Source organism: Kogia breviceps, chromosome 9, assembly GCF_026419965.1.
Source record: "Kogia breviceps isolate mKogBre1 chromosome 9, mKogBre1 haplotype 1, whole genome shotgun sequence".
NCBI classification, from domain to species: Eukaryota; Metazoa; Chordata; class Mammalia; order Artiodactyla; family Physeteridae; genus Kogia; species Kogia breviceps.
Genome location: NC_081318.1, coordinates 41,643,399 through 41,670,108, shown reverse-complemented (window position 1 = coordinate 41,670,108; position 26,710 = coordinate 41,643,399). Strand labels below are relative to the sequence as shown.

The following is a 26,710-nucleotide window of genomic DNA, read 5'->3' as shown; positions in this document are numbered from 1 at the left end:
TGTCCTTCTGTGTCTGGCTTATTTCACTTAGCATAATGCCTTCAAGGTTCCTCTGTGTCTTAGCATGTGCCAGAAGTTCCTTCTTTTTAAGGCTGAATAGTATTTCATCATATATAAAATGTGTACCATATTTTGTTTATCCATTCATCCGTTGATGGACATTTAAGTTGTTTTTACCTTTTGGCTGTTGTGAACAATGCTGCCGTGAAAGTGGGTGTGCAAGTAACTGAGTCCCAGTTTTCAACTCTTCTGGGTATATGCCCAGAAGTGGAATTGCTGGATCACATGGTAAAATCACTTTTACAACTTAGAAACATTTTTAATAGTTCTGAAATGGTCATTTCAGTTCAAACCAAAGGTTACCTTGAGGTGGGAGGTGATGCAGAAATGCAGGCTAAAATTTCAGACTTCTGTTCCTGTGACTTGTCTGGTGCTTGGTGATATAAAATGTTTTGTTTTCAAGTGTGGTTTTAATTTTTTCTTACAGCATCAAGCTGCTAGCTGTGCAAGAACTACTTGACAGAGAGGCCCTGGAAAAGGTAAATATTTTGTTCCTCTTACCCCAGATTTACAAACTTAGAGCAGAGTGCCACACACAGGAAAAACTCAACTCCCTGTCACCAGAGACAGCACTTACAGCAGAGTTGGTCTGTTATTTTGTGTTCTTAACAGTCAGTGAACCTTGCAAAATTTTAATCAAAACGCCCCACATTGCTCATAGGCAAATGAGTTCACTTGCAAACTCTTCCTTGCTTGGCTCTTTGAGAGGCTCGCTCTGCTGTGGGCCAAGCTCTGGAGCAGGCTTTCTGTGCCTGGAAATACCGCACACCGGACGCCGCCCACATGCCAGATGCTGTGCTTCCCTCCATCTCTGCTCGTGTGTGTGTGTTCTTATCTGGGCTTATGGGTGGTAGAATTGAGGCAGTGAGGTTAGGGAACTTGCCAGAGGAAAATTACCTAAGTGGCAGAGTAAGGATTTGAGCCCCATAGTTTCATTTCCAAAACCAATGCTTTTTCTGTTTAATAGGCTAGTTCATGAGTTTGAGCCCCCGTGGGGACTACTTCTGAGGACTGGGAAACTCCCTCCCACCTAAGTCCTGGAAGGAGCTATCCAGTGTGTCTCGGTTTTCTACGTTCAAGTCAAGTGCTCAGCTGGGGATCTTTTGCCAGTTTTGGGTTCAAGTTCTGTGTGGTGGGCTCCAAAAACCAGGCTGGGCAGGTGCCGAGGAGGCCCAAGTGCCACCCCACGGGCCTCCCAACTCATACCAAGCGGCTCCCCTGGGTGGCTCAGGACTCTTCCCCAGTTATGTGGCTATGGGCGTTACTTCGAATCTATAAGGTTAACGTAGAAGAAAATGGTTAGAGAGATAAGCACCCAAACAATATTATCTTATTTATAGAATTTAAAATGTTTGGATTAGTGGTCCATCTGCTGGTTGGCACTAAAGCCAATAAATTCTTTAAACACCAAGCAGTGGTGCAGCGGCGGGCGGGGGGGGTGTCTGAGCTCTGGCTCTGAATTTAACGTCACTCCAGCCTCATTGGTAAGACAGATAGAACAAGGGTGGGGCTGCCTGCCTGCCCTCAGAGAGGTGACATGAGAACCAAATGAGTTGGTGCGGTGGATGGGCTTTCTAAATGCCAAAGCACTCCACTCATATTAATTCTTAATTACTCATTGTAATTCTTTAATCCAGCCATGAAACCATACTAAGTCCAGGTTATTATATATGAAGATTCTTTGTATGTTTTTGAAACTTTTAAAAAGTTACTCCTCCAAAACCAATTCTCTTCTCAGTGTTCACTACAGGTAATTGTTTTACTCCTCGATTCTCATCCACCCTGACCAGTTAAAGAACCACAAGGAAAGATCTCTGTAGACCGTAGAGCTTTGCTACTCAAAGTGTGGTCTGCAGACCAGTAGCATCGTAAGCTTGTTAGAAACGCAGAATCTCAGGCCGTACCCAGACCCCCTGATTCAGTTTGCATTCTCACAAGACCCCAGGTGATTCTTGTGCACCGAAGTCCAAGAAGTTCTCCCTGAGGAGTAACATTTACCATCACCGCCACTGCTGTTGACTAGTCCATCTTCACAGAGAACCTCTGAGGTGTCAGCTTTTTGCTTTTGTGGCCGATCAAGCTCCCTTTTTTCACACCAAAAGTGAAGTAAACACCATAAATCTATTTGTAAGAACCCAGTTTTTTTGTTTTCTTGGGTTTTTTTGTTTTTTTCCATTTTTTAAAAAAATTGAAGTATAGTTGACTTACAGTGTTGTGTTAGTTTCAGGTGTACAGCAAAATGATTCAGTTATTCATATATATATATACCTCTTTGTTTTCAGACTTTTCCATTATAGGTTATACAAGATATTGAATATAGTTCCCTGTGCTATACAGTAGGTCCTTGTTGATTATCTATTTTATATATAGTAGTGTGTATCTGTTAATCCCAAACTCCTAATTTATCCATCCCCCTCTTCCTCTTTGGTAAACATATATCTGTGAGTCTGTTTCTGTTTTATAAATAAGTTAATTTGTATCGTTTTTTAGATTCCACATATAAGTGCTACCGTATGATATTTGGTAAGAACCCAGATTTTATCTTTAGTTTGCCTGCTTCTTCCTTTCATTAAGAAAATAGTCTCATTTAATTTAATAGGTAGAGCCAGCAAGAATGACCTCAGGTAAACACACATCCTGCAACCCTCACACCTCTTTTTTTTTTTAATTAATTAATTAATTAATTAATTTTTGGCTGCGTTGGGTCTTCGTTTCTGCGCGAGGGCCCCTTCCAGCTGCGGCAAGCGGGGGCCACTCTTCATCGTGGTGTGCGGGCCCCCCACTGTTGTGGCCTCTCCTGTTGTGGAGCACAGGCTCCGGACGCGCAGGCTCAGTGGCCATGGCTCACGGGCCCAGACGCCACGCGGCATGTGGGATCCCCCCAGACCAGGACTCGAACCCGTGTCCCCTGCATTGGCAGGCACACTCTCAACCACTGCGCCACCAGGGAAGCCCAACCTCACACCTCTTTAACTGTCTTTGCAGCGAGACTTCAAATGGCACCGTGCTTTTGGGTTTTGCAATTACTGAACTCCTGAGGTCCCACCACGGTAGGACTGGTCACTTCTAGACAGATGGTCTTTCTCTTATAAGAGGGAAGCTATTCTGAAGGGGTCATTTCCCTCACAGCTACTTGCAGGTTAAACCTGACCAGTAAAATATTTAAATTATTTAAAACATAATATAAAAGGCTAAAAAGCAGCAGCAGTGTTTTGGAGTCTCGTAGACAATAAGACTTTTAGTGCTTTTTCTCCCTAATATTAGACATCGTTATTATGATCTTAGCGTTTTAGTTAAAAATTACCAGCCGTTTGCCTGACTTGTACTTTCCTTGGCTTTAGGTAGAGAACCTGTCCATTTCTGGAAGTGCCAAGGCTTTCTGGGTTTCTGCAGTGCACAGAGTCTGTTGTAGAAGAGCCAGGGTCCCCTCCCAACCTCGCCTCTGTTTGGCTGTTGGACCTGGCAGAGGGCCTTCCTCGGAGGCCTGGGCCCCTTTCGTTAACCCATAAAACTGCTTTCTATTCCTTCTGTGGTGCCTTCCTCTAAAAGTCTTGGGTTTCACAAATGATCCTTGATCACACTGTGAAGAGGGGAAAATTCTCCTTTTCATGCTCTGTTTTCTAGATTTTTCTCTGCTCCTTGCTCCAGTGATCCTTACTGGTTTGGGGGCTTCTGTGTTTCACCTGCAGGGAGAGGAGAGTGGTGAACACCTGCCCAGTGAACCCCATACATAGATCAGTAGAGTCCCAGTTTTTACCTCTTCAAATGCTTTGTTTTAATTCAGGTGCCACTGACTGGGGTGGAGACTGGGGACACCTGGGAGGTCAAGTCTCTGAATTTCTCTTCTCCACCAACACCACATAAAGCCATTTCCCAGGCAAGTGATAGTGATTTGTCATTTATTTAAAAAGTGTTATAAACCATACAATTTATAATTGCTTCTTTTTCTAAAAATCTGTTAGAACCTTGAGAAGATGGCTTATTATGCATAAATGTCAGGATATGTGACATTTCCTTGAGAAAGTGTTTTGGATTTGTTGTGCTTTTTTGATCAGATATCCTTTAGACACCAAGAGCAAAGGATTGCTCTGAGACAGATGCATGCCATCCTACTCTCTCTGTTCTCTGTGCTTTAAGAGCAGGACGCTTTTGTTTTTCTGAGCTTAAGTCACATAGGCTTGTTTCCCAGGCTTTATAAACAGACCCCATCTAATGCCTTTAAACACGGCATTGCATGAAAGGAAATAAAAATATTGGTACAGCTTGATTTAGTAAGATCATTTTTTCAATGACCCTTTCAAACAGCTTCCTGCAAAGCTGCAAACAATAGTTTGGCCGTTCCCTCCAGCTGGAGGTCACCCTCTCCCTGGAAGGGCCAGAGGGCAGAGCACCGACTGACCCCACCCGAGACCCAAGCCTGCCTGAAGAGCTGCCTGTGTGAGCCGGGCCTCCTAGAGGCTCAGGACGCCCAACTCATGGCCATCACCAGTCCTACCCCTACCTCTACCCACACCCCATTTGCAAAACTGTCTAGGACAAAATGCCTGTAGGTCTTCATGCCTGCTGCTGCTAGATAGTTTTCCTAGAATCTCAGCGTTGAAGTCCCACTCTTAGTCTAGTTTTCCTAACAACTGGAACAGATGATCTCTAAGACTTCTTGGTGCTTTCACGTGAGATAAAGCATATGCATTTCAGCAGCAAGCCTGAGACTAGGAAAATTGCACTTGACATTTGCACACGGTGGTGGCTAGTCAGGGACTCTTCCAGCTGAACCCTAGTGGTGGGCAACATTGGAATTAGAAGTTAGTAGCTTCCTGGGGATTTTCAGAAGGAAATAGGAGGTAAATAATTGTCACACAGTAGTGCATGAATAACCTAAGGATGCCAAGTGCTTGTATCTGTAACTGGTGGTGGTATGTTCTAAACATACATACATAGGCTCTAGCTCTGTTTTTACACACTTTTGGAGTGTTTTTCACTGTGATTTGGACTTCATGTAAATTTAGTGTGTGCAACAATTGAGTGCTTATGCTGTCCTAATTCACACTACATACCAAAGGAGATAAAGTTATAAAAATACATTTGGGGCTTCCCTGGTGGCACAGTGGTTAAGAAATCTCCTGCCAATGGAGGGGACATGGGTTTGATCTCTGGTCTGGGAAGATCCCACATGCTGCGGAGCAACTAAGCCCGTGAGCCACAACTACTGAACCTGCACTCTAGAGCCCGCGAGCCACAACTACTGAGCCCATGTGCCACAACTACTGAAGCCTGCGTGCCTAGAGCCCGTGCTCCGCAACAAGGGAAGCCACCGCAATGAGAAGCCCACGCACCACAACGGAAAGTAGCCCCTGCTCGCCACAACTAGAGAAAGCCTGTGTGCAGCAACGAAGACCCAATGCAGCAAAAAATCAATTAATTAATTAATTAAATTTATTTTTTTTTAATGCATTTGAATGGCATATGTGGAATACCAGAATGTCAGAGCTCAGGGAATCCAACCCTGTCATTTGTCATTTTGCAGACAGGACACAGAGACCAGAGGTGTTGAAGTGTCCTCCTCGTCCAGGGCCCATAACAGTTGTGTTGGTAGTCTACCATCAACCCTGGAGGACTCAGCTCCGTTCCAGGGCTCCCTTCAGTACAGCTGCTGCCTGTCTTCCATGGTCTCGTTTATCCTGGGCGTCAGCTTTAGCAAACTTTGCTGGTGATTCTGTCGCTGCGTATTTCAGGGCTGGGAGCAGATGCAGAGGTTTGGTCCCTGGCCCAGGTGATGGAGAACTGAAACCCAGGTCTTCTAATCCTTGTGGCGAAACAGACATAGGCTTGTGGTGTTTGTCTCCATGAGCTCCCCTTGGCCCAGCAGTGGAGACAGAGAACGTGGGCTGGGGGTTAGAGGAGGAGGGCAGTCAGAGGTTCAGGGCTCAGGATGTGGACACTGTCAGGGAGCATCTGAGAGCAGAGGACCTCTCAGAGGTGTGAGGGCAGCAGAGGGTCCAGGGGCCTGGGGAGGAAGGTGATGAGAAACGTGCAGGAGGGTAGAGAATACGCAGCAGACTCGCCCTTTGTAGGATCTGTGTCAAAATGAATTGCTTCAAGAATCTTAACATAAAATACACCTTTTACAAAACAGTACTCTGTTTTGATTTTAAAGTATCAGAATGAAATTCTTCAGCTCCCTGGGTTTATTTTTCACCCAGGCCTAGTCCTTCACATAAAGCTTAATTTGAATGCCATCTTGAGTGGTCAGTATTCATGTATCTGTTAGATTTTTTTTTTTAAGTGGATTGAGCCAGATCTGTGTCTAATCATGATTAAATTCATTATAGTCATGTTCCTGGCTAAATCCCTTCCAGCAGGCAGCTTGCTACCTTCCTTGAAGGGCTAGTGAGCAGAAATGGGGGCCCCTGTGGAGCTCAGACTCCCCCCGTTCACTGTGTGGAGTCTGGCTGAGGCCCGCAGGGGCCCCCACAGCCAGCCGCTCACCAGCTCTGCTTTGCAAATTGCACACTTGGGCCCTGACCCCGTTCCAGAAAGGGCTCTCAGCTGGGCTACACCGCAAGCACCTCAGCTGTCAGAAAATGGAGCATCTTGGTGAATTATGGGCTAGTCTTCACAGTTCATTTTCAAAAAGGGAATAAGATGCATTTTCTCCTGTTCTTTTAAAACCATCACAAGATACCATGTATATTGAGGGGCTCCTGGTACCTTTCTCTGAGTATGAAACGCTTTTATTTGAAGTGAGCAAAAAGTGGAGTCTCAAAATAGGACTTTTAAATTCCTTTTAGCTTTATTAGCTATGAAAGATCAGCAAATTAAACAATGAGGGATCATTTTAAATGTACCATTATGTTGGCAAAGGTTTCTAAACAATGATATGTAATGTTGAAGTTGTGATAACACCAGTGTCCCCATTCATTGGGGAGGGTAGTGACAAGGCACTATCCTTTTGAAGCTCTGGGGTGGTGTATTTCATTAGCCTTTGAGATGCCCCTACCCTGTGACCAAGGTAGATTCCTAGGAGTCTATTTAAGGAATGAGCCATAAATATGTGGAAAAGGCATTTTACAGCATGCTTTATAATTATGAATCATTACAGGCAGTTCACTGCTCAGTAGGAAGGGTGGGTTTAAACAGTCTGTGGTAGGTCTGCCCCATGGTCTGGTATGTGGCCGTTAAAAATGATAATCATTTAGCCTTGTAGAAATTCGATATAATGTTTAGAAAAAGGAGGATAAGCAGTTGTACCTGCTCTGATTACAACTATGTAAAACTATATGTATTCATTCTTTCAACCAATATTTATTAAGTACTTGTGTCAGGCTTTGTACTAGGCTGGGAGACACATACAGCTGTGACCAAGATGATTATCTTTCCTACCCTCATGTAGCTTACATAATTGGTGAGGAAAATGTTAACAAGTACACAAATACTTATTTAAATACAATAGTGATAAGCAATGCCCCCCAAAACACTAAAACAAAATCAGGTCATGGTTGGGGGCACCTAATGTTCTCGTAGCATCCAAGGAAATAGGAAAAAAACAAAACATAATTAGGTAATTCTTTTTTCCTTTTAAATTTCCTTTATCATTCATTTAATATTCCTGGAATCAACTTTTGAAGATCCCGTAAGACCTCCAGCTATGGCTGGAGGCGCCAGAGGGAAGGAACAAGGTGGATGGCAGGGAATCTGGAGGTTGGGGCTGTGCACCAAGACAAAAATGCCCTCTGAGTGCCCGGGAGTCCTGCACAGGAGGGTCTTTCTACATCAGGGCAAATGATGATGGGCCCTCCAGTCAAATCTGGTGATAGCTAGTTTTTAAACATCAAGTTTTATTAATTTGCCGATGCATCCATTCATTTATTCACTGTCTGTGGCTGCTGTCACATTACAATGTCAGCGTTAAGTAGTTGTGACAGAAAAGGTATAACCCACAAAACCCTGAATATTTATTATTTGGACCTTTGCCAAAAGTTTGCCAACTCCTGTTCTAGATCAGTGGTGCTTCGCTGCTGACCTCTGAAGTATCAGGGGAGAGCTGTACGACCCCATCCAGAAAAATGCACCTATGAACCTATACATGCGGTTGAATTTACATATTCTTGAAGCTTCCCCATGGAGGCCCTCAGGGTCATACTTCTGGGCCCTGGTGTAGGTAGGACTCATTTCTCTACCCCAGAAATGCTGAAATATCTTCTCTCATTACAAAATGGTAGCCTAGTGAGGAAATGTTTCTCAGAGTGGGACAGCTCACCCTTCCCCTGGAGGCATAGTGCCCAGAGTCTGCAGGGAGGGTCCTTCATGTGGTTAGAGGCCAGTCAGATTTTAGATGAGACTGCATCCCATTGGCACAGAAATAGCATCCCTTTGGTTACGTTTTCGTGATTTATGGTTTGATCCCATATTGGTTATTCTAAGGAGATTATCTGGTTCAGAGAGTACCTGTGATCCCATTCTTTACCCCTTTCTTTCTAGCATCATTTTCTTCACTGGTAACTTGAGACATATTTAGGTTTCCTGAAATCTGAAATGTGTTCCTACTGTCCTACTTTCCTCTTTGCTACTGTCCTATTTCTCTTCTTTCATGTACTCATAGGTATCTTGAATGTAAATTCCCACCCTACACAACCAACCTTCATCTCCTCTCAGCTGTCCTTAACCCTTAGGAGCCTAGCCCCTGTCCCAGTTAATCTAATAAATCATAGCTTACCCTAGCCAACTTCTAACCCAAAGCATTTTTATTGAAAATATTTTTTACTTTCTATTGAAAAGTATTATGAAATAATTTTATAGAGAACTTAAAATTTGTATATGCAGTTATCCTTTTCTTGTAATTTCTGGGTACCTATTTCTGTTTTTATACTGCATCCATAATGATTTTATGTTAAAAAACATTTTAAAAAATTTTGAACCCATTTAGATTAGATACAAATAGGAGTGGGAAAAGGAAAGAAATCATTCCTAGAGCTCGTCTTATCTAGGTGAGCTGTACTGCTTGGGGAGTCTGAATCAGCTGCTGTCTTCTACCTGTGATGGTTGTCCTTGGGGACACTCTCCTTGATGGTTCCATTACTTTGTCTTCATACTCTGAAAGCTTCATTATTTCTTAGTCTCCTAATTGATTCTGGACTCATGGAGGAAAAGAAGAGAAATCTTATAATAGCCATATGGATTGCAAAGTCAGGCAGAGGCCAAAGCAAGACATATAACAAAAGCAGAAACATCATTTCATTCAGGTTTGAAAGTCAAGGGGGCCTTGAAAAATCACCCCTCTCCATCTTTTGCTAAGAATCATTTTATCATCAACTAGAGAGAATTTTGCTGGCATCTTCTGGTGGCTCATAACTAGTGGGCTGGTTTTGTGAACTTGTCTAACCTATGATTTAAACATAATGTGTTCATGTTAATATTTTTCTTGTGCTGACTCTCTGCTTGAGAAACCCTCTTTCCCTTTGAGAGGGCATCTGGACATTCCACTTCTTGGTAATGCCAGAGTAGCTTGTATCAGAATAACCTTTCCTCAAATAACAATTATAAACTCTGGGTAAAGTGCAAACAACTATTTGAAGGCACTTAAGAGAAACCAAAAACTGGAGAGATGTCAACCCTCAAAAGAAGGAACTAGCACTGGGTGAGTTCCACATCTATATGGCTTTTCCCCTGACAGCATTCCCCAGTCTGTGTGGGCAGCTAGAGCTCAGGCTGGTTTGGGGGATGTCATGAGTCTTCTCTCTCTTTTTTTCTTGGTCAGTCTATCTAAAGGTTTCTCATTTTTGTGTTGAACTTTTCAAAGAACTTTCAGTTTCATTGATTTTTCTCTATTGTTTTTTATTCCCTATTTCATTCGCTTCTGCTCTAATCTTTGTTGTTTCTTTCCTTCTCCTTAGTTTTTGGGTTGTTTTGGGTCTCCTTGCTTTTTCCAGTGTCTTAAACTGGAAGCTTACGTTATTGATTTGAGAGCTTTCTTCTTTTTTCTTTTTTTTTTTTTTTTTTTTTTGTGGTATGCGGGCCTCTCACTGTTGTGGCCTCTCCCGTTGCGGAGCACAGGCTCCAGACGCGCAGGCCTAGCGGCCATGGCTCACGGGCTTAGGTGCTCCGCGGCATGTGGGATCTTCCCGGACCAGGGCACGAACCCGTGTCTCCTGCATTGGCAGGCGGATTCTCAACCACTGCGCCACCAGGGAAGCCCGAGAGCTTTCTTCTTTATTAGGAATCTACAGCTATAAATTTCTCTCTAAGCATTGCTTTAATGACTCCCATAAGTTTTGGTATGTTGCATCTTCATTTTCATTCATCTCACCATTTTAGTTTTAGATTTCCCTTGTGATTTCTTCTTTGACCCATTGTTTATTTGCAAGTGTATTATTTAATTTCCATTTATTTATGAATTTCCCACCAATTTTTTTGTTGTTGATTTCTAATTTCATTCCATTACATTTGTCATCAGAGAAGATACTTTACTTGACTTCAGTCCTTTTAAATGTATTTAGGCTTATTTTGTGGTCTACCATGTGGTCCATTCTGGAGACTATTCCATGTGACTTGAGAAGAATGTGTGTTTTGCTGTTGTTGAGGTGTTTTGTGAATGTCTGTGGATCTGTTTGGTTTATGTGGTTGTTTAAGTCTTTCAGTTCCTGTTGATCAGTTTAGTTCTATCCAGTATTGAAAATGGGGTATTGAAGTATCCAGCTATTGTTGAATTGTCTGTTCCTTCCTTCAATTCTGACAGTTTTTGTTTTATGTATTTTGAGGTTCTGTTATTAGGTGCATATATATTTATAAAGGTTATGTCTTTCTGATTGACCCTTTTATTATTATAAAATCTCTTGTCATCTCTAGTAACAGTTTTTGTTTTGAAGACTATTTCTGTGATACTAGTATAGCCATTCCAACTTCCTTATGATTGCTGTTTGTATGATGTAACTTTTTCAGTCTTTTTACTTTCAACCTACATGTATCTTTGAATCTTAAGTTTATCTCCTCTATACAGCCTGTGGTTGGATATTGTTTTTTACTCAGTTTGACAGTCTCTGCCTTTTGATTGGGTTGTTTAATCCATTCACATTTAATGTTATTATTGATATAGTTGAGTTTACATCTGCCGCTTTACTTTTTGTTTTCTATGACTTATATCTGTTTTGTTCCTCCTTTTCTCTTTCACTGCTTTTACACTAAGTGAATATTTTCTGAAGTAGCATTTTAATTTCCTTAATGATATTTTTCGCTATGCTTTTTGAGTTATATTCTTAGTGGTTGCTCCAGAGTTTACCATGTACATCTTAATTTATCAGATTTTTACTAACTTAATTCCAATGAGATGTAGAAACATTACTCATATGTAATATGTTACACATATTACATCTAACTATGCTACAGAGCCAACTATATATTCTTACGATCATTATTTTATATACTTTTATGTCTTTTAAAGAAGATGAGAGAAGGGAGGAAAACACATATATTTTAAAGAGTTAACTACATTAACCTTCTTATTTACCATTTCTGATTTCCTTCATATGTTCCTGTGGATTCCAGTTACCATTTGGCATCATTTTCTTATTTTAACTCATCTTTACTCCTACCCAGCTCCTTTGTGCTGGTCAGCTATATTATATATCTATATGTTATAGACCCAACAATACAACTGTATACATTTATTAATATTCATACAATATGAATAAAGGAGAAGAAATATGTATTCATACTGTCTTTTATAATTATATAATTACCTCTATTGGTTCTTTTCATTTTTTTCATGAGGATTTGAGTTGGTCTGGGGTCACTTGCTTTCAGCCTGAAGAACTTTCTTTGGTATTTCTTATAAGGAAGATCTGCTAGGAACAAATTCTCCCTTTTTTTTGGTCTGGGAATGTATTTCATCTTCATTTTTGAAAGATGGTTTTTCTGGATATGATTCTTCATTGACAGGACTTTGAATATGTCATTCTACTGCCTTCTGGCCTTCATTGTTTCAGATGAAAATTTAGCTGCTAATCTTACTAGAAACAAGTGAATTTTGAAAGCTGGCTATATTCCTAGACACCACGTTTACTGAAGGGGTATTTTATTTGGGGGGTTTCTGAAAAGTGGCTCTTACTTACTCAGTGTCCCAAAGCTGGTTCAAATTTAGTGACACAATTTCATTTGTTTGAGGAGACTTCTAAGGCATTATCTACAGAAAGTCCAACAAAACATTTCACTTGGTTTTGGCAAAGAGAAAAATGAAAAATAGCATTTTGATATTCTAGTAAGATCAAAGACTTTGTACTAAGAAATATCTGAGTTTAATTCTCAAACTATAGGTTATGAAATCAATTGAGTAAATTACAACCATCATTTGTTTCATTGTATATGTATATGGATGGACTGATGGATGGATGAGTTGGTGGCTGGATGAACGAATGGATAGGTGGATGGGTGGATAGATGGATACAGACATACCTACACAGTTGGCAGGCAGACACATCGATAGAATATACCAGATTGACATATAAAAATTTATTTATTGCTATGAGTCATGGTCAGAAATGCTTGAAAACTGCCATTCTAAACCATTTCTTGGCTTGAAAGAGGGGAAGACGGCGTGCTCTGGGACTTTTTTCTAGCACTGGAAAGGCTCTGCTTACCTTCGGGTATATCCTAAGCACTTTTCCCTCCTGCCTCGTTAGTCTCTTAACTCTTTTTTGCTTTTGAACAGTTAAGAAAATATGCCAAACTCATTGCATTACCCCCAAAATTGTTGCATGTAGCCATCACCTTATACAAACACTCACACAGCCATGATGACAGGAGTTATATGCAATTTCCTGTCTTATTGGGTCCACCCAAAAATGCTTCTCTTATCAGGAAATGCTAACAATGAGTTGGTACAGAGAGAACTTTCAATTCTCTGTTTTAGAGAATTCTGAGACTTTTTGTGAATGATTCATTCACTCATTTCTTGAGAGCATGACTTTGTATTCAGCAAAGTTCAGGCTAGTTTATAATTTTAAATGAAACGGAAGGGCAGGCAGGTGAAACTGTTTGGCTCAGTTGCTAAAAACATTTATGCTGGATGTTCTCATTAGGTAAAATTATCCTGATTGAGTTGGTCATTAAGGCTTTCTTTGCCAGAATGAATTCAGTGGAGAGATCTATCAGATTGTTAACTACCTACTTAGAATGAGTAATTCCTACAGCTGATAAAGTATTTTTTATTAACCTTTGGGAGGCACTGAAATGGTGAGTTTGGGCTTTAACAAGACTCCAAACTTCTGGGAAAACATCCAACCCACTTTTAGAGATTTTGATCTATCTTTGCAGAAATTCAAAACAGTATACTGACATCCCTTATAAGCATAATCCAAGACCCCTTTCTAGATCCTAGACTTGGTTTCCCCACCACACCCTGTACTGCCGCCCCATTCCTTCTCTTGCGCTGTCTGTCCCCCCTAACCCTTGTCCACAAAATGCAGGCTTATTTTCACATGCAGAGTTAATTAGGTTGGAAAAAGACAGCCAGGGAAAACAAAGCAGCTGTCCATATATGAGTTACTATAAAATTACCTGCCCTCCTAGTTAGCAGTTAGTGGCTTCTTACACAAGTGGCCGGTCAAGAGATTTTGTGACTCTGTAGAATCACTGTTGTGTCACAGAGCATCTTCCTGTTGTGTCCAGCTCTAGGGATCCAGAGGGATGAGAGGTACCCAGGACTAAAACAAGATCCCCAGCATTTACAAGCCAGAGGGCTGAACCTGGAAGGGAAGGTGACAAGTTCTGGGTTTTTGCCTGAATTCCCAACATTTGCACCAGCTCCGAGGTTGAGTGGGGATGGGGGCATTAGAGCCTTTTCTCCCCCTTGATTATGAGATCATGAGACTGTAGTTTTGCATTATTGCTAATCTTCTCTGTCAGGCATGCTTTGTCTCCCTCCCTCTCTCCATCTGGCTGAAACCTCTACTTAGAAAATAAATTGCTGCGTATCGATTGTTCATTTTGTTTCTCATCACCCAGACGTCCTTGTTAGGCACTTACCTTGCTTGGCTATATTTGTGAACAAGAGGGGAAGAAGTAATAAGTATTTCTAGCCTTCATGTTAGGATGTGGGAGGGGCTTTTTTATGTTGTTTTTGGTGCTTAATTTATTTAGTAACAACACTGAATCACCTTTTATTTATGAAAAACAAAATGTGTGTGTGTGCTTACACATCTTCTACATGGACAAAGTTCAAGCCAATTAATTGGTATCTATACTATGACTTTCTAGAAAAGTGAAATGTCTAGAAAATGTGGAAGCAGAGAGAAAAGTTAAAACATATAAAATTACTACTTGGTCTCTGTAATTTTCGTTTCAATCCTTCCTTTGTATGGTTACCAGAGTAACCCTCCTAAAATGCAAGTTTGATCCCATTACTGCCCTCCTTGTAGTTGCTTCAGCTGGAAGCTGCGTGCTATAATGGGAACATGGACATGGATTTGGGTCCTGGCTCAGCCATTTGCCCTATGGGTGATCTTATCCCCATCCAGCCGTACATCTCTCATTTCTTGAGCAAGGAGAATGCCTCCCTCACAGAGCCGTGGTGTGGGTCACATCACACAGCATGTGTAAAGAGCCAGCAGTGGTACTTGGCTCATGGTCAAGTGTTCTAGTAAAGAGGACACCGGGGTTACAACCCATTAATATGGAGTCATCCTGTGCCTGCAGGGCACGGTCATGACCTCCATGTGGCCCCATCTGGTTGCAACTTGATCTTTGTGACACTCCCCTCTGTCCTGTTTGCTTTCACTCCACCCACTCCCGGTAATTTGGAAGGAGCCTGAAAAGCTTGTGAAACTAACATCAGACAGTTTGGCTATTTTTAATTTCCTCTGGCCAAAAATGTGATGGGAAGGGAGGTCGACTGAAAGATAGTTTGGGGATTTGGCTTTCTGTTCTTCCCATTTGCACAAAAAAATTGAGAAGCAAGGGGTCTCAGGACATTCTCCAAAGTGAGGATGCTAGTTTCATGAACTACCACCTGTAGTTCCTGCTGCCATAAAGGGTCTGGGAGTGAAAAATGGCAGGTCTTTCTATCCCTGGCTGCCCACATAGAAGAGAACAATCAAATCAATGTGGTTTGCCCTGAAATAAAATAGGAAATATGCAGGCTTTAGAGACTAGGATTTGGCATAATGCAAATCAAAATAAAGTAAGTCATGAATCTGTAATACTTTCACCCACAGCTTTGAAGTCTTTATGATTATTGCTGCTGAGGACGACAGGCTGCATAAACACCATTTAGAATATAGCTGGAGGCTGGAGTTTTATAAGAAAAATGGCAACCAGAGCAATTTCCCTGAATGGTCCATAAGTACTAATTCTGTTTAATGTGACAGTTCCTAAATAACTCCATTCTTCACAGAAATACGTATGGGCAGTGCTGGAGCCTTGCCGTTTAGAGTCAGTCTAAGAGTGAGCTAGTCTTCAGTGTTTATGGATCGAGAAAATATCTCTCTGGGGTTTTAAAAAAATATGTGGGTGTTCGTGTGGGAGGGTTAGGGATGGGGAGCTGATGTAAACTGCCGGTTTTGTTCTGCTCCTTCATTATTATTATTTGCGGTACGCGGGCCTCTCACTGCTGTGGCCTCTCCCGTTGCGGAGCACAGGCTCCGGACGCGCAGGCTCAGCGGCCACGGCTCACGGGCCCAGCCGCTCCGCGGCACGTGGGATCCTCCCGGACCCGGGCACGAACCCGTGTCCCCTGCATCGGCAGGCGGACTCTCAACCACTGCGCCACCAGGGAAGCCCTGCTCCTCCATTATTTTCTTTGGATTTAAGTACCTACATAATCGTTTCCCACCCTTTTGTGTCAGCTTTCTCTCTCCCTGTCCTTACGCTTTCTGTTGCTCACGGGTAAAAATGCTCTTAGTAATCCGTTGTACTGTGGGATGGTTTGTTGGGGTTTAGAGACCGTCTTTGCTCCATCTGTACCCATCTTACTCATTCTCTGAGCTTGTTTACCTGAAAACGTCAAAGGGAGAAGAAGACTCTAGAAAAGGAAGAACTACGGGTGGCTAAATCAACATGGTTTGTCTTAGGCAATGCTGTCATCATCTTGGGGCAGATGCCTTTTTGCTTTACAAGTAAAATCTTGTAACATGTATGGTTGACATTTCCTGTCGAGTGTTTGGTTCAGCATGTCAGTAGGAAGTACCACATGAAACTGTGTCCTCGACCTTTATTGTTGGCATGTTTTTTTCCAGCGAGGTAAAAGCATCAGCATCTATGGAATGGCATGTTTGGTGCAAGCCATGGCATGGCCGTCCCAGCGTTTCTGCTCGGACTTGTGGGACTTCACTCAGCCTGCGGCTCTCCTACGCTCTTCTAAAATAGCCACAAAATCCTCCAAAACGCTTTGCTATTTTCAGACCTGCTCTCACTTAGAATAATTAGTTTCCAGCATCACTCACGAGTTTAGTGTCTAATTTGGACAAGGGGTTTATTTTATTTGCCCTAAAACTGTCTTTTTTAAACTTCAGAGAGCCTACATTCCAAGAATTACCGGCCTCTGCATGTCTCTCCCGGGTGCATTATATAACCATGTGGAGAGAAGGCTGGAATAACACTGTCTAGAGGCGGCCTCCCCAGGGCTGTGGCCCTGCTTCCCTGCTCCCCACCTGATCTAGGGCTCCGTGAGGGACAGTCCGACTTCACAGCTGTACCTAGAATAGCACGTGGCATTTGTTGAATGAAAGAGTGGTTCCTCTGCTGTATCTTAAATGTCTAGTCCATTGCCCAAGTCACTTTTTAAATTATTGACATAAAATTCTGTACCATAAAATTAATCATTTTAAGAGTCCGCTTGAAAGTGAAAAATTCAGTGGCATTTAGTAGCTTCATAATGTTGTGCACTTGTCACCTCTGCCTAGGTCCAAGACATTTTCATCATCCATAAAGGAGAGCTGGTACCTATTAAGCGGTCACTCCACATCCCTCCCTCCCCCTGGCACCTGGCAACCGCCTATCTGCTTTTTGTCTCTATGGATTTGCCTCTTCTGGATATTTCACGTGAATGGAATCATACAATTTGTGGCCTTTTGTATCTGTTTTTTTTTCACTCAGTATAATGTTTTCGAGGTTCATCCATGAGGTAGCAGGTATTAGTTCCTCATTTTGGGGGGTTAGTTCAGTACTGTTCCAGTGTATGGATATAGAACGTTTTGTTTATCTGTTCGTCAGGTGATGGACATTTGAGTTGTTTCTGTCTTTTGACTCTTGTGAATAATGCTGCTATGAACATTCACATACCAGCATTTGCTTTCAATTCTTTTGATCCAAGTTGTGGTTCTGGAGCCAGACTGCTGGGTTCAAATGCTGGCTCTGTCCCTACTGCCTGTGTGATCTTAGGCAAGTTAATTAACCTCTCTGTGCCTCTGTTTTCACATCCACCAAGTGAGGATCATAATAACATAACACCTACCTTAGAAGGCTGTTGTGAGAATGAAATAAACTCATATGTGTTAAGCACCTGGCACTAAAATGACCTCAATAAAAGTATAATTACTGTAACTTTTAAGAAACATAAATAACTGTGCCTACATTGGCAACCCTACACCCCTCATCCCCAGACTGTAAGCTCAGGGGGGCAGGGAACCGTGTCTCTTTTGCTCGCGGTATAGCTCCAGACCCTAGCCCAGGATACTGACATGGTTAGTGCTTGTTACATTCTCATTGAATGATTGGATGAATCCATTCTCGTGCTCGCCAGAGAAGAATATTAACACTACCGTGTTGCATCTCTCCGTCCATATCTTAGTTTTAGGGGGCTCTGCCTTCCAGCATGCAGTGTGGTGGCACTCGGCTGCAACCCCCTACTCCTGCCCACATTCCCAGCTGCCGCGTGTGGAGAGTCGAAGACGGGGATCCTGTGTCCTTGGCCCTGCGCTGAGGGAGGGCCCAGTCTATGACAACCACAGGAACACGGAGGAGGCTTGCTGTGTACCAGGCCATGTGCACCCTGCCTTATGAATATCCAGCTCATGAGGCGGGAATGATTGCTATCCCCTGTTACAGCCAAGGAAAGGGAAGGCATGAACAGGGGAGCCATTTGGCCAAAGTCAAAACTCTTGGTAAGTGACAGAGCCAAAGTTTGGATCCTGGGAGCTTTTCTCCTGAGTCTGTGCTCTTCACCTCCCCGTTAACTAATGAACATGACCGACTTAAGCTCTGAGAATGCGGGAAGGACTCCTCTACTGAAGGAGTGGAGGCTCCTGTCCTGAGTCTGGACAGCTTTGTTTAAGGCCCCAGAGCAAACAGTGGACATTCCCACTGAGTTCCGGCTTGTGATCTCCCTGGCCCTTCGCACCTGAGGGTCCTAGCAGATAAAGGCTGACATCAGGACAGATTCTCTAAACAGACTTTAAAAACAAAGCTAGAGGGGAAAAAAATAAAGGTGAGAATTGTTTATCTGCAGATGAAAGAAACTACACTATTTACAAAGACTCCTACTTCTTATGTCAGTCGGAGATGTAAAAAAAGAGTGTTACTTCCTGTTTGATGGTACATTTCAGGCGCTTAATGACTGTGGTCATTCACTCTCTAGACCCCTGTGCTGCCATCTGTTTTTCACAAGTATGTATATTTAAAAAAATAAATAAATAAAACCTCTTGATTTACATTCAGAAACAAAAACATTACGACTTTAACTTAGGATCTTTTTTTAAATGTGTGGATGAAACCATTGTGAGCACATAGGGTAGAATGGTGAGGTTTTATTGTTACCATAGTAGGTGATTTTAGGATGTTTATATTGAAATGAAATGAGCCCCCAAACGGCAGAAATTCCTCCCAGCCAACGAAACATCCACCACCAGGAGGATAGCACATAGTGTCCATATGATAGCATGTTAGATGGTGCATGAAGTGAGTTTGGAAGAGTTTGTAATAATGTGGCACAGTTATAACAAAATTGTGTGTCTTTATGAATAAACAGATATATATATATTAATAAAATGCTTAGGAAACATCCTAGAAGGGAATCTACCAAAAATGTTAGCAGTGGTTGTCTTTGCACAATGATATTCTACTTAAATTTTTCTTTGTTTCTTTACAAATTGTCCTATAATGAGCTTATGTTTACTGATACCAGAACATAAGCCTCAATTTAAAGAGAAGGAGAGGGGACTTCCCTGGTGGCGCAGTGGTTAAGAATCTTCCTGCCAAGATATGGGAACATATGTATATGTTTAACTGATTCAGTTTGTTGTAAAGGAAAAACTAACACACTATTGTAAAACAATTATACTGCAATAAAGATGTTAAAAAAAAAAAAGAAAAAAGAATCTTCCTGCCAATGCAGGGGACACAGGTTCGAGCCCCGGTCCCACATGCCGTGGAGCAGCTAAGCCCATGTGCCACAGCTACTGAGCCTGCGCTCTGGAGCCTGTGAGCCACAACTAGTGAGCCTGCATGCTACAACTACTGAAGCCCATATGCCTAGAGCCCGTGCTCCACAGCAAAGAGTAGCCACCGCAATGAGAAGCCCGTGCACCGCAACAAAGAGTTGCCAGCCCTCGCTGCAACTAGGGGAAGCCCGTACACCGCAACGAAGAGTAGCCAGCCCTCGCTGCAACTAGAGAAAGACCGTGCACAGCAACAAAGACCCAGGGTAGCCAAAAATAAATAAATTTATTGTTAAAAAACTAATATAAAAAATAATAAAGAGAAGGGGAGGAGCTTCCCTGGTGGTCCAGTGGTTAAGACTCCGCCCTCCCAATGCAGGGGGCCTGGGTTCGATCCCTGGTCAGGGAACTAGATCCTGTATGCATGCTGCAATTAAGAGTCTGTATGCGGCCGCATGCTGCAACTAAAGATCCCACATGCTGCAACCAAGACCCAGCACAGCCTAAATGAAGAAAGAAAGATAAGGGTGGAAAAACCCACAAAATTACTAGCACAGTCTTAACTCCCATCTCAGATTAAGAGTCTTAGCATCCAGGCCTTCCCTAGTGGTGCAATGGTTGAGAGTCCGCCTGCCGATGCAGGGGACACGGGTTTGTGACCCGGTCCGGGAGGATCCCACATGCTGCGGAGCGGCTGGGCCCGTGAGCCATGGCCGCTGAGCCTGCGCGTCCAGAGCCTGTGCTGCGCAACGGGAGAGGCCACGACAGTGAGAGGCCCACATACTGGAAAAAAAAAAAAAAAGAGTCTTAGCATCCAAAGAGAAGAACCTTTGGAAATGTCCCTGAAGGGCAGAAACAAGGGATGATGAGGACGGTGACGAGGACGGTGGCAGCGTAGGAGTGTGGAATCCCCACGGGGGGTCCCGGGCCCCCCGCATGCCTCTCCTTTCCCGTCCTAACCTGCCTTCCATCTCCATGAATCTTCAACCCCGTCTTACATTCCATTTTGTAATTGCCCTGGTAAAGTCCCCTCCATGCCCCCCCCATGCTTATTTTTAACCATCTTGTTCAGGAAACATGTCCTGAGTAACTCCTGGGAGCACGGAGGAGAAGCTACCAGGACCAGCAGCTGCTCCGATGATGGGGGTGGGGGGCATGTGGGTGTCACTTCCCTTGACTCTGAAAAAGCAGCTGATGATTAGCTGGTTGTGGAGACTGAGGGAATGTCTCCTTGGTTGCTCTGTGTCTTCCTCAGCATGATAAGAATGTTTAAACAAGGATGAACAGTCCTGCAGTATCCTCTCGGGTGCCTATGGAGGAGTGTGTTCATTGCAGCTGACCGAGCTGGGGCTCGGGGGCAGAGTGATGAAAGGGCGGTAAGCCCATTGCTTCTCCGGATGGATGGAGAAGCAGGGGTCTGAGCTTTTAGGGCAAGGGCTGCCCTACAGAGCTCTGAACGCTTGGCTGTGTGTCCCACCGGTCCCTGGCCCCTACCAGGAGGAAGCCTGTAGTCTGATGTGTTGACCTTCCCGGGAGAGCAGCGTCCTCAGGACCCAGGCAGCCTGGCGCATCAGTGAGGAAACTGACATTAGCGGGCTGGTGGTGGTGCAGCTTTTAGCTCCAGAGGACCCACACACACGTGGTCACACAGGGCAGCTGGTTTAATTTCTGTTTTCTGAGCCTTCTCTCCTGAGTTAAGTGCATTTGACCAGTAGAGTTGGCTACCCCAGGTTTAATCCTCCCCGGCGCACTTGCTGGCAGTGGGTGACCTTGTCGTGTTCCCTCTCTGAGCCCTGCTTTCCTCACGTGTCACATGAGAGAATTATTAACTGCCTCACAGGATTGTCATTAGGATCAAATGTGATAATACGTGAAAATTGCCGAATAGATGGCACTTAATAAATGCTGGTTCCCTTCCCTCGCCCTTCCTCCTGCCGCTGGCTCTCTCTTTTTCACAGGGTTCGGAAGCTAACTTGGTCAGGGATTATTGGCCACCTATGTTTTCTTACTATTGCTGGATTTACTCAAACTTAACCTATTAGAATTACTACCTATTAAAAGTAAGCTCTTATTTTAGGCACTTTAGCAAGGAGTCTTCAGATGGGGCTTAGGGCATGTTAAGGAAAGCTGATGCTGGTTTTTGGAAGAGTGGAATCCATTCCACTCTTTGGAAAGTTAACCCAATGCCCTTTCAGCACAATCAGCTTCTTTATGGAGTTCATGTGGCGATTATCACAGAGAAAGAGGGAGAAAGGAGTTTTAATGTTTCTGAGAATCCTGTATTTTCTATCCCAGTTTTATACTTCTCTCCCTGCACCCTCCTGCCTTTCCCCCTCTCCTCCACCCTCTCCTCCTAGTGTTCTAGAATCATGCTGTGTTGGAACTTGGAAGTGCCCTTGGGGAGGGGGGAGTCATCTCCTCCCATCCCTTCACTTTACAGATGGGGAGATCGAGACCCAAAGAGGTCAAATGCCAGGGGTGCCTGGGGTCCCGAGCTCCTCCAAGCTCCTCTTCTTCCAGCCCCTGAAAGTGGCCCTCTGAGAACACTTCCAAAGCTACAAGGAGACAAGCTCAGTTCTTTCTCTCAATATTAGAAAATGACAGTTGTTCAGTGGGCCCCCAAGGGGCAGAGGAATGGCTTTCCTCTCTCCCTCCACGGACTCCAGGGCCTCTGGGAAAGGCTTTTAGAAGCAGTGCTGCAGCAGTGTTGTGTGAGGGGCTCAAAGCGGCCCTGGAGCCCCAAACACACGGCTCTCTGTCCCACCTTGCACCTGGCTCCCCTCTGGGATACGTACCTGTGTTTACATTTGAGCAAAGGTGACTACACCTCATCCTGGCTCTGTGGGAACAATCTCTTTCTCTTCCATACAGATTGGGGGAGAAAGGCGAGTGGAAGACTCTTCACTTTTGCCTCATGTCCATGGTACATTTTGCGTGTGTGCCCTGCTCTGGGGAGAGGTGGACCAGGGCCTTTAAGACGCCTAAGAACCGTTAAGGAACTTAGCGCTTAGTAGGAAAGAACAAAGTGTATTGCTTTTTTGAGTGTATTGCTGCCCCATAGGCAATATGGCTTTACAAAATATCAACATCTTAAAGTCTAAATATGCCCGAAAAACTTTGTAATAGGCTTATTTGTTACAGTTCAAAGGCCAAACATTAATACTGCTCCAGGCGTAATTGGGCTTTTGCACTGCTCAGCGTTCTTTTGAGAGTATGTTGACATTTTTAATGCCCCTAACCATTCCTTGGTTTCACTCTCCACGTGATCACGGTCAGGTACCCATAGATGTGCTGGCTTCTAATGTTGGCTATAACATACATGTGGTTGACCATCCTGGCAAAGATAAGTCCTCGCTTACGATTAACATTTCAAAAAATGTTGTCTGTGTTATTTCCTCTGTTTCCTGTAGTATTAAAATGAAAGTTGAGCCTTTTGACCTTGCCTGACTTAATACAGGGCTGCTTTCTTTTATGATGGCAGTTTATCTTTTTAAGGCACCTGTGCCTCTCCATCCACCACAATACACTGTGTTTCCAAGAGCTGAGTGCACAGAGGGAATTGGTGGTTGACAAGTGGAAAAGTCACCTCCAGACTCAAAGAGAAGTCACCTCCAGAATCAGGAAAGCAAGCGAAATAGCCAACTCAGTGAAGCAACTTCATCTGGAAATTTGACCCAGAGGATTCCAAGTGAAAACATACCCTCCCTACCCCCCAACTCCCCCCACCGTCCAGGAAGCGGGATAAGGGCAGCCATTTGGAGTTTGTTTTAGGAAGGCCTGCCTATACTCTGACATTCTGTCTCCAGCTGACTGTGCAGTCAGCACTAGCAGCATGTCTTTATAACCAGCACACACACAGCCTCAGGTTTCCTTTCACCTTAACTGGATGCGGAAGATGAAGGGACCGCTGAGCTTGGTGGTGCCTGGACAGGCCACTGAGCGAGGTTGGAACACCTTTCCTATTGTTATTTGCCAATCAGGACCAGATGAACTAAGGAGAATTCATTTCAGGAAGGGGGAAGGGTAGAAGGGAAGAAACAAAGTCCAAAGGTCCACAAGCAAAGATCCGTTGCGTCAAGCCTCGGAACCTTTTGTCACTGCAGGGATGAACAGAGTCCAGTGATCCAGGCAGACCCGACGTGCATCACATCCTAAGCGTAGCCAAAGGAATCTTGGCTTTTAGGACCTGCCGTTCCTGAATACCAGTGCCTTGGACAACTTGGAGATTGGAGTTTAAATGTCTGTCTTGAGGCGCCTTATTGCCACAGTGAAGGGTGGGGTGGATTTGGCCTTGACGATCAAGTTCTGCCATCTGACCAGCAGGTTGTGGGACAGGTGCTAAAGGATGGTGACATCACCCCTACTTGATCTGAAGCTCGAGAAACAAGTCCAGCCCATGGGGGTTCTTGTAACTTATCCTGGGAGAGAGAAGCCATAAGGTGGGATTCCCCCAGAGACATGCCTTTGATTTATTCATTCAGTAAATATCCATTGCACGCTTTTTGCCGTACGGTGGCCAGGCTCCCTCTCTGTGTTATCTATCCTACAGGGTGATCTGCAAAGGGCCTCGGTCAGGTGCTTCCACTGGGCAGGGTGGGAGAGCTGAAATGGTATTTATTTGTTTTGAACGATAAAAGCTGCCTTTCCCGACCACAGGTATTAAAAATACGAAGGCCGAGTTCTAAAGCAACAGTTATCTAAGCTTCTAAAACTTTGGTTTAAAATTGCTTGGGGAACTTGTCAGAAGTGCATACCTTGGCTCTAACCTCAGAGATACTGATTCAGTAAGGTGGGCAAATCTGCGGTTTAAAATAAGAGCCGGAGAAATTCTGACGGAGGCAGACAATGGGACTTCAGAAACACCAGTGGCAGGTAGGAGGACTCCTGTTGGGGCTGCATAGATCACAGTAACCTGGGAGGCTTTTTTCCAATCACACTCACCTTCCCCCTCCATTTCCACCCTTTCTGCCCTGGTGAGCCACTTTTACTTATGAGTATTATTTCTCCCTTCTGGTATGTGGGTGAAGCAGAAAAGTTGAAAAAAAAAAAAAAAGAAGAAAAGGAAAAGAAAAGTTGAGAACCAGCCGTTCTTACCGAAACCAAAACCAAAAATCAACTTAAGGCAGAGTTCAGGTTGAGGGCTCTCAGAGGATACTCTTGATTTCCTTTGAAATTTTGGGGAGATAGGATCTAAGGATTGGTAAAGGCCGGTTGGCCACACCCCTTGCAGCCTGCCCGGCCCTGCCTGTTCACCTGTTCTGGCCAGGAGGTGGCAGGTCAGGAGACAGACCTCAGTTCACAACCCCCCTAACCTCTGTCAGCTGTGCAATCTTGAATGTAAACTCACTTACATTTGGGCATAATCTTTCTGGGCTGCACCTCACTCCCGAATAACTGGTAGGATGTGGACTGTCGGGGGAAAAATAGGGGTGGTGTGTACAAAAGAGGAGGGGCTCTGGAGCAGGATTCTCAAAGCTTGCCGAGCCTGTGAATCACCGTGGGATCCTATGAAAGTGCAGATTCCAATGCGCTAGATGTGAGATGGACCTGAGAGCTTGCATTTCTGACAGACTCCCAGGTGATGTGGATGGTACCGGTCCACGGACCACTCTCTGAGTAGCAAGAATTTAAAGATGCCCCCCTCCTTAGGCTTGCTGCAAACTGTTAGTGCAAACAGTCAGCTAAGCTAATGAGCTAGCAATTCTTTTTTCAGTCCTAGAAATAGAAGAAAATACCTACCCCTTACCTAATGCTGATCATGAAAATTGGAGCATAGAATGCTTTCAGCCATAAACACTGCTCTCCCTGGTCCCTTATATTATTAATCATCCCTAATAACATAAGAAATACTGAAGAAGAGGACAGAGGGAGGAATCATCTACTCTGTGGGCCAAGAGAGGTCATCAAGGGCAAGGCTTCAGATGTACAAAGTACAGGCAGCCCTTAGGGTTCAGGAATCATGGTTCCTTGTCTCCCAGAGTTTACCTGTGACAGAAAGGCTTTTAAATATAAAACAAAGAAAGAGGAGAATGTCTTTCCTTCATTCAATAACACCAACTTTAAACTTGAGTCAGAGTCACCTGGAGGGGCTGTTAAAATGCAGATCACCAGGCCCCACCCAGAGACTCTAATTCAGTAGCATTTTAGGTTCCCAGGTGATACGATCACACATCTTTGAGAGCGATGTGCATGGAAAGCAGTGTCAGCCTGTGCCACCCCCTCACAGTTCTGACTCCCCCCATCAAAGTGGCATTGCCAGCAACGGGAATGTTTAAGCTGGGCTGGCGTTTGGGGTGTGAATGGGAGAGTCACCTGTCTTCAAGTGTCTGAAGGTCCTGTGAGGGTCAGGAGAGATGAGCTTTCTGGCTGCCTGCAGATCACTCTTCCCAGCACAGCCTGAACCCAGAAGCCCGGGCTCTCCAATGTAGCCGGTTGGCTAATCACCTCAGGGGCTTTTTAAAACTGGAGCTTCCCAGGGTGCATCCTTAGAGATTCAGGCGAGCAGCCAGGTTCGGGACCCCCTGCTTGGAGAGCTGCTCTCCTTTCTAATGATTCTTAGATTCAGCTCTACTGAGCACTCAGCACGTAAATGATTCCCTGGCAGGAAATTGGACCCTCTGGAAGTACATTTCCTGCTGGATCCCTAAAGTTAGAGTCGACAAATTCCACCAGCATTTTCCAAAGTGCTTCATTTCCTACCCGAGGATGGCTACCAGCCAGGACCATCTGGCCATGGGGATTCATCTGAGGCAAAAGCCCCCCATCGGGAATAACACTGTCCGTGGCAGTGTTGAAAGAGGAATGGATAAAAGTCACTGATGACCAAATCCCAGAGAGAACACTTCCTAGGCAAACTCAAAGTCAGGTTAAAATGGAGGCAATTATTTAAATAATTAGCTTCAAGAAGAAATTCCTCCTTTTGTTTCTCATACACGGATTTGAGGACTGTGGTCTTCCTTGGAGTTTCCAGGTTCACCAACGGAGCGTCACTGGGCGCCATGCTCTGTGCCAGGTGGGCTTTATAAAGGTGACTTGGGGACAGTCCCTGCCCTTATGGTGTCCACCGCTGGGGAGAGGTAGACACGGAAACACATAACTGTAAAAGCAGCATGACTCCTAGAACAGTAACCATCTAGAGAAGCCCTCCCAGCAGGCTCCATCCTTGCCTGGTCTCATTTTCTCCATAGCGTTTGTCACTATGGCAGTGACTGGCTGAGTACTTGCTTATGCCTCGTCTTCCCTCTTACAGCACAAGCAATGGGAGAGCAAAGAACAGACCCTTAGACCCT

General features: G+C 44.1%; 1 protein-coding gene across 3 annotated transcripts in view; it reads left to right on the top strand.

The window, feature by feature from the left end:
• EEPD1 (endonuclease/exonuclease/phosphatase family domain containing 1) overlaps window positions 1-26,710 on the top strand; it is a 146,252-nt gene that overhangs the window by 73,973 nt on the left and 45,569 nt on the right. For all 3 annotated transcript variants that reach the window (XR_010842143.1, XM_067042342.1, XM_059073659.2), the window contains exon 3: window positions 488-539. Coding sequence is in view for 2 of the 3 variants with exons in the window: in XM_067042342.1 (XP_066898443.1) it covers window positions 488-539 (52 nt within the window). In the remaining variant the exon portion in view is untranslated. The remainder of the gene's footprint in view (window positions 1-487; window positions 540-26,710) is intronic.